Consider the following 8,629-nt stretch of genomic DNA (forward strand, 5'->3'; position numbering starts at 1 on the left):
TTTCAAAGGCCAACAGCGGTTGCTGTATGCCATATGGATTGGCAAAGAAAACACCACCTCCCTGAAGGTTATTCTAATTAAAGATACTCCCTTAAGCAGTAACTGTTCTGTCCAGCTCTGTCTTCATATTCCAGCTGATACTAAAACAGTAATTGCTAAAAAGCCAGGGCTTTTGGTCACAAGACGGATAATTAAGATACCTCCAAGCAAATTGCATTTGTAAAGAAAAATTAGCCCCATAAACTGAAGTGCAAAAAACTTTGCTTGTATCTCTCATGTAATTCAAAGTGCTGCAGAAACATGAGTGGAATGTGCGATGATAAAAATACTGCTCGTATCCAAGAACACACTAGTATGGTTACCCAAAACACCCAGAGAGGTCTGCACGCAATTCGAGGTATACCTAAAGCACCTGCACAAGCCAGGTGTGCTTTTCACTTCAACAAGCAAGTCCCTTTGTGTGCAGCCCTGAGCTTAAGAGAATGCAACTCTGCTCCAGCAAAGAGCTGCTAGATCGGAGCAAGCATCCGCGTTGAACAGATGGGAACTTAGCCTCACGTTTTCATGAAAGCCTCCAGGACCTCCATCTCTTTCTGATGCAAGATAAACGTTGTTTTGTCACTTCCATAGCTTATGCTCTATATCGTATTTAATCTTAACAGGAGATATGAGAGGATTGCGTCATTTTGTTCTTGGTTCCAGTTTGAGTACCATTTCCTGGCCCCCAATACTTTCCACAGTGGAACCGTCTGTGGAGTTAGGGCCAAACCACACATTACTGTTTTTAAGGAACCGAGTCCAGGTTCTCCGGACAAGAGAATGGATGTGGGGAGAGGGCTGTGGAGTAACGTGTAGTTTGGCCTTGTCTAGTTTAAGCTTACTGAAACCAGTGGGCTTAGATTGGAGGAAGTCTGCAGAGAATTACACCATTGACAGTGCAATCCTAAAGAGATGTACTCCAGTCTAAGCCCATTGATCTTTAGGACTGCACTGTAAGTCACTTAAAAGTTTTGACTGATTCTGTGTTCTGACAATCCATTACAATATGAAGGGTTCTTCTTGTTTGTTAGGAAATACTGAGTTTGAGGCCCTTTAAAACGTACTCCTCGATCACAGTTATTGCCGGTGCTTTTCTGATCATGCCAGGTACATTCAAGGTTTACACTACGGTGCTTTTGCAGCCTTCTCAAAGGATGTGTTTTTATGCAGAAACCTCCACCTCTTTCTATTTCTTTTCTCAAATCTGTTTCAGCATGTTTACTAACAGCAATCACTGTATTAGGAACTTTTGCAAACACCCCTGCAAGTAAAGTTTATTCTAAGATTTATTTACTGCAACGCCTTGTAGATGTCTGTGGCTTGTTTAGGAAAAGGTAACACAAAGGGTCTAACAGTCTCAAGGTACAAAAATTTAAAAATGTATTAAGCTTCAGTATTAACAGGGAATGTTGAACCAGGGGTAAAGATTACACAGTCTTGGTCACTTAAAAAAAATGCTTAATACTCATTAAGTTTCCAAACAAAGCTAATAGCAGATGTTTAGATATGGTTAGAAATTGCAGAACGCCTCGCTGAAACGGAATATTAGCCATTTCCCAGTTCCCGAGGAAAGAATTTTCACTGTACATACACTGAAGGCTTAGAAAATGTCAATATAACCAAACTTGCATTGTTTGAGCTATGCCAAAGTGCTAGAAACAAATTTCCTTAATGCAACCCAAAGCCTCTATTTCACAGTTCTTCAGCTAAGGCTTCTATATTAAAAGGATAGACCCCTCAACACCTAGAACGTTTCGAAAGCTATTTCTGGACATGATGGTTTGGCCACAAATTACATCCATACACGTTAAAAAGCAAATATTAAGCCAGCATTTCATCTGATGTTAAGAAGGGTACGTTCAGATGAATAGATGTTGCTTTCCCTCACCAGTCATACGGTCTTGATCCAAACAAAAATCCTCATCTTTAAGCCACGGATTCAAGGCTCTCCAGGTGCAAACGCAAGACAGAAGTTGATTCAAGCCCAGTCCTCTCATAAAAAGTAAACATTAGTACACATTATAGTATCTCCCCCTTCCTGGATTTAGAAGCCAGTGCCTCCAACTGTTAAGTCCCAGTTCAAGATGTGCTTTTGCAGTTAATATAATAATGGGATACATTCACAGTGTCAGAACACTTCGTGGACTCTGAAGTGGTTGTCTAAGGAAGGGGCTTCGTCGGCGAAATGAAGCTGGCTGTTGACGTTCACACCCAACTCCTCAAGAATTTGTACAAATCTCTTGTGCTCTTTTCCGTTCCATGACCTCATACTATCAGATACTTGGTACGGTGTGACATGCACGTTAATGGCAATCCCCGTCTGTGAAAATCCTTCCAGCACGTCAGGACAGGTCACCCACGTGTTGCTTCCTCCAGAATGACCGCCATCCAGCCAGTAGATGGCTCGTATGTTTTTTATGAAGGCATCTATGTCCTTGTCCTGTTGGGCTTCCTTTATTTCATAAAGCAATTGGTTCAAGACCACACAACCTTTACTGAAACCTATTAAAGTGAAGGACACTCCACCAATCATGGAAGGTTCAATAAAGTTCACGGTTGAATTGCTGAAGCGTTCACAGCCTTGCTCCTTTTCTGTTGCGGGACATCCGTTGGCAGTAGGAGTGGGGGATTTGTAAGGTGTGACTTTTTCGTCCTTACTGAAACTGTGCGTGGTCTTCTGGGAAAGCAGAACATTCTGCGCAATTTTAAATGCGTTAACCAGCAGCGCGTGGAGGTGTTTGAAAGCTCCATATTCTGTGCTGTGTTCGGGCGCTCCAAACATATTGCTGGCCACAAAGTTGTCATAACAGCTGTATTTGTGCAAATGCATCCGAGAACATTTTATAACCCAGATGTAGCTGCTGGGGAAACGATGGCCAAGGATAGCAGCGATGTTTTCTAAACACCAGCGTTCCCACTGGAAGTTTTCTGGATGGCAAACCATAACTTCACGATAGTTCTGAAATAAGGCAACAGATCAGTCTCAGTACAGAGTCTGAACGTCTCTTGTATGCCATGAATAACATTTTTTCTTAGCACAAAGTATATGAGCAACAGGTTATTTGCTGATGAACAGAACTTTAATAAAGAACACTTGAATTAAAAAGGCATTAAGGCATAAAATGGGAGAATGAGAATTCTGTTTGAAAGAAAAATGAAGATGTTGGTCATTTTTTTCCCTAGGACCAAGCCCCAAATATTCAGGAGCCAATCACCTGTTGCTCTGCAGTTTGATATTTTAATTTTTTAATACTAGGTGCCACAATGAAATTTCTAGCTCGCCATGGAGATTTGTTGAGCCTTGGCTTAAACCGATGGATTTCAATGGGCTTAAATTTACTTAAATATGTGTTAGATTGTGACTACAGAAACTCTAACTGGAGACTCTCTTCATCGCATGCTGGGAGGGCACTCCTCAGAGGCAACCAGTATTCCCAAGGAGAAAGAATGGTGGGGGGTGGGGTGGGCAATTCTCATCATCTTCTCCCAAATGCAAGATGTACCCAACGATCAAGAGCAGTCTAAGCCCATGGATTGCCATGAAATGACTGGAGCAAAACTGCACTGAAGTGCACTAACAGTGCAATCCTAAGGAGAGTTACTCCAATCCATGCCTCTTCATCTCAATGGGTTTAGACTGGAGTAACTCTGTATAGGGATAAGTCTGCATATAAGTGCGCTAAGAGTGCAATCCTAAAGAGAGTTACTGCAGTCTACGCCTCTTCATTTCAATGGGTTTAGACTGGAGTAACTCTGTACAGGGGTAACTCTGCATAGAAGTGGGCTAAGAGTGCAATCCTAAAGAGAGCTACTCCAGTCTACACATATTCATTTCAATGGGCTTAGTCGGAAGTAACTCTGCATAGGATTGCGCTGTAAAGTGGTTAACAGTGCAATCCTAAAGAGTTACTCCAGTCTAAGTCTATTCATTTCAATGGGCTTAGAGTACGCTGTAAAGCCATGAAAGCCAGTGGGCTTAGTGCAATCCTAAAGAGAGTTACGCCAGTCTAAGCCTATTCATTTCAATGGGTTTAGAATGGAGTAACTCTGTACAGGGGTAACTCTGCATAGAAGTGCGCTGAGTGCAATCCTAAAGAGAGTTACTCCAGTCTAAACATATTCATTTCAATGGGCTTAGATGGAAGTAACTCTGCATAGAATTGCGCTGTACAGTGGTTAACAATGCAATCCTAAAGAGAGCTACTCCAGTCTACACAAATTCATTTCAATGGGCTTAGAATGAACAGTGCAATCCTAAAGTGGTTAACAGTGCAATCCTAAAGAGAGTTACTCCAGTCTAAGTCTATTCATTTCAATTGGCTTAGAGTGCGCTGAAAAGCCATTAAAGCCAGTGGGCTTAGACAGTGCAATCCTAAAGAGAGTTACTCGTCTAAGCCTATTCATTTCAATGGGCTTAGGCAAGAGTAACTCTGCACAAGGGGGCACTAGACTCTTGCACAGCCCGATGGTCCGCATGCTTCCTCGGAAATAACCCCCCCCCCCCGCTCGTGCCCGGCGCAGGGTCTCACCTGCACGTCCCCGGGGAAGTAGATGACGTGATGCTGGGGCAGCGCCGGGCGGGGGGCGGGCGGGGGCACGAAGAGCAGCACGTCGTTGGCCTTGCAGGGCTCGGCGCCCGGCACCTCGGGCAGCCGCAGCCACGGCAGGTTCGGCCGGGGGGACGACGAGAGGCAGGCGGCGGAGGCGCCGGCCAGGAGGCCGCGGTTGCCCCCGCCGCCGCCGCCCCCCGAGGGCCCCGCCACGCAGGTGTCGGCCGCCGCCCCGCGCAGGCTCATGTTCCGCGCCAGGTAGAGGAAAGCGGAGCCGAGGAGCCCCCTCAGGACGGAGGCGACAAGCGGGCAGCACCTGCTCATGGAGGCTCTCCGGCCGGCCTCCGGCGGCGCCACCAGCCGCAGCCGGGCCCGCCCACACCTCGCCAGGCGGCGCGCGGGCGACGGCGCACGCGCGGCCGGAGGGGCCGGGCTTCCCGGGGAGGCGGGGCGCGCCGACGCCTCTCCCTCCCTCGCTCGCTATTGGGCGGTGCCGCCTGGCCCGCCTTCCGTTGGCGAGAGGGGCGTGGAAATGGGCTGGCTGAAGGGAAGAGGGGAGGCGGGCACGGGGCGAGGGGGGGGGAGTCGGCGCATGCGCCCTGCGCAGTGTTGCAACCGTTCAACGGATTTAACGGCTTCCCCCTGTTGAAATGTTCCAGTACTGTTTAAAACCAAAGATTTTGAGGAGTTTGAAAAAAAGACAAAAGACTTATATTGAAATTAAACGCAACAATACCTGGTGTTCGATTTGATTGACGTTTTATTTTTGGGAGGCAGGGTGGTGTAGTGGTTAAGAGCGGTGGTTTGGAGCGGGGGAGTCTGATCTGGAGAACTGGGTTTGATTCCCCCACTCCTCCACATGAAGCCAGCTGGGTGACCTTGGGCCAGTCACAGCTCTCTCAGCCCCACCTACCTCACAGGGTGTCTGTTATGGGGAGGGGAAGGGAAGGTGACTGTAAGTAGGGTTGCCAACCTCCAGGTGGTCAATAATAGCACGAAAGCTCACATGCATATCAATTTACTGAAGTAGAATTCATAAAGTAACACTATCAAAAATGATGGTGTTTCACGGATTAGTCCAAGAAAGTCATATATTCCTAATGATTCTAACCAGCACAAATTAACAGGTATATTCCTGAAATTCTAACCAACACAAATTTACAGGTTAATTCACCAATTAACATCAAAAATAAATACTTCTCTTCTTATTCTTGACAAGGTTAAAACTAAATACAACGTTAATAAAAAAAACCCAACGACGGGCTGAGAGATGGGAAAGCATATGGGAGTCGGTGGCGGACAGGGTCTAAAATGTTGGTTGCCAGGAGACAAAGGGGGCCCACCCACAATTATAAGGCTATCATTTAATTTTTATAAGAAATAAATAAAATTTTCAAAAAACACATACGTGGAGAAAAGGTACAATTAAAATTCCCAGCTAAGCTTCATTGCGCAGTCGCAATAGTAAAGATCCGAGCCTATATAACATATGCGTCGGCCTCACAAAACCCGAATCAGAATTATTTTTTCAGAGTTATTTATTATATTCTTAAATATAAAGTATCCTCAAAAAATAACTTTTTAAAAAAATATATATTAAAATAGTAATACAATGTAATTTTAGTTGCATACAGTAATAATATTGGAACGTCTATGATATTTTCAAGCTCATTATATTTTCCAGCTCATTATATTTTTCAGCTCATTAACATTTTTAACACATTGTCTAATCTTGAAGAGGGCCCACTTGCCATCGGGCAAGCTGACACCTTGGCCAGTCCGCCACTGATGGGCGTCCAGTTGTTTTTATACTCTGGACCTCAGACCCGGATGACTGGCTGTTTTATTTATGATAACTGGGTTGTAGGCAGAATCCAGTCGCACCTGAAAGACTGACAAAATTTCTGGCAGGGTGCGAGCTTTCGCGAGCCACAGCTCACTTCTTCAGATAAAACCAGAATGTGACCCCATCTATCCTTGAGTAGAGACGAGTGGCTTAGATCCACAATGGCAATGTAAACGTCAAAAGCTAGTCAATGACATTAGCAGGCGCGATTGGATGAGGTGTGACATGCAGAGGGGTCGTAGGCATGGAGAAATCAGCGCTGATGACAATATTGTTGGTGGGGTGGCTGTTGTAACCATTGCCTTTGTGTGTCTGATTCGCTCGTCTCTACTTAAGGACTGATGGACTCGCATTCTAGCTGCATCTGAAGAAGTGAGCTGTTGGCTCAGAAAAGCTCACACCCTGCCAGAAATGTTGTTAGTCTTTACGGTGCTGCTGGACTCTTGCTCTTTTCTACTGCTAGTGGCAGACTAACACGGCTACCCTTCGTGAGCAATCTCCATGGGAGGCTCCACCTTTAGCCATACAGAATGAAAATCCATCAACCTTGCACAGGCTGAAATTAATTCAAAAGCGTTTCGGTGTAGACATTAGGAAGAATTTTCTAACAGTTAGAGCGGTTCCTCAGTGGAACAGGCTTCCTCGGGAGGGGGTGAGCTCTCCTTCCCGGGAGGCTTTTAAGCAGAGGCTAGATTGGCCATCTGTCAGCAATGCTGATTCGATGACCTTAGGCAGATCATGAGAGGGAAGGCATCTTCTGGGCATGGAGTAGGGGTCACTAGGGGTGTGTGTGTGTGGGGGGGAGGTAGTTGTGAATTTCCTGCATTGTGAAGAGGGTTGGATTAGATGACCCTGGTGGTCCCTTCCAACTATATGATTGTAGGTACAGACAGATATCATTTTTCTCACCAAATGCAGAAGACTGAACGTCATACCTAAGGGATGAAGAATAAAGAATCCACTACAGTCTAGTTACCACACAAACTATGGTGAAAGTTTGTGTCATACATTCTCCAAGAAGCTACTGAAACATTTGGTCAGCATTTTGTACCAGAAACAGATCAAGGAAAAGCTCACTGAACTTGACTCCTTGCTACATAATCAGCCTTTTCCCAGAAACATTTCACAACAGGAGACGAGATAGCTGTGACAGGCAACAGACTTCCCTACAGATCATGAGAGGGAGGGCACCTTGGCCATCTTCTGGGCATGAAGTATGGGTCACTGGGAGTGGGGGGGGAGGTAGTTTGGAATTTCCTGCATTGTGCAGGGGGTTAGACTAGATGATCCTTGTGGTCCCTTCCAACTCTATGATTCTATGATTCTAAAAGCAGAAAGACAAAAAACTTTTCAACCTTTTGCAAGGCACAACTGGTCCACTTTCAATGCACTTTGAAGATGGATTTTACTGTGTGAAATGGCAAAATCTACTTGCAAAGGATCGTTAAAGTGCATTGAAAGTGGATTATTCAGCATGTGTGAAAGTGCCCAACAACAACCCCACCAACAATATTGCCACCAATGCTGCCTTCTCCACGCCTACTACCCCTCTGCATATCACACCTAAGCCAATCACGCCAGCTAATGTCATTTACTTGCTTTCGACATTTACATTGCCATTGTCATGTGAAGATGTCTAGAGTTTCAAGAGCAACATAGTTAGGGTTGCCAACCTCCAGGTGGTGGCTGGAGATCTCCTGCTATTACAACTGATCTCCAGCCGATAGAGATCAGTTCTCCTGGAGAAAATGGCCGTTTTGGCAATTGGACTCTATGGCATTGAAGTCCCTCCCCTCCCCAAACCCTGCCCTCCTCAAGCTCCGCCCCAAAATCTCCAGGTATTTCCCATCCTGGAGCTTGCAACTCTAATCCTGCTCTCTATCCCAGCTGAAGCCGGGCTCAGAGCAGCAAACTTCAGTGCAACATAATACATAAGATACAACAGTATACAATTAAAGTTCAGAATCAATATCTAACAATAAAATTTGAATAGTAGAAACAGATCCCCTCTGTGTGTGTGTGAAATGGATGTCTATGGACTTATCTAGATTGATATGAAGACTCTCCAGTTAGCTTCAATAAAGAAGTTGAAATATGGATTATATGTCTGTTGGCTGTGAAGTGAAATGTACATGCATTTAGCACTAGATGAGAATGTGACGATCTTTTCACTTTGTTAAAAGATGTACAATTT

General features: G+C 45.1%; 1 protein-coding gene across 1 annotated transcript; it reads right to left on the reverse strand.

The window, feature by feature from the left end:
- Positions 1-2,137: 2,137 nt before the first annotated feature.
- Positions 2,138-4,913, reverse strand: C15H2orf69 (chromosome 15 C2orf69 homolog). The gene is made up of 2 exons (XM_056861408.1): positions 4,569-4,913; positions 2,138-2,998 (listed from the first exon to the last, which is right to left on the reverse strand). Exons 1-2 carry the CDS (start codon positions 4,911-4,913, stop codon positions 2,168-2,170), a joined length of 1,176 nt encoding a protein of 391 aa, XP_056717386.1. The 3' UTR covers positions 2,138-2,167.
- Positions 4,914-8,629: the final 3,716 nt, after the last annotated feature.

This window comes from Euleptes europaea, chromosome 15, assembly GCF_029931775.1.
Source record: "Euleptes europaea isolate rEulEur1 chromosome 15, rEulEur1.hap1, whole genome shotgun sequence".
Taxonomy (NCBI): domain Eukaryota; kingdom Metazoa; phylum Chordata; class Lepidosauria; order Squamata; family Sphaerodactylidae; genus Euleptes; species Euleptes europaea.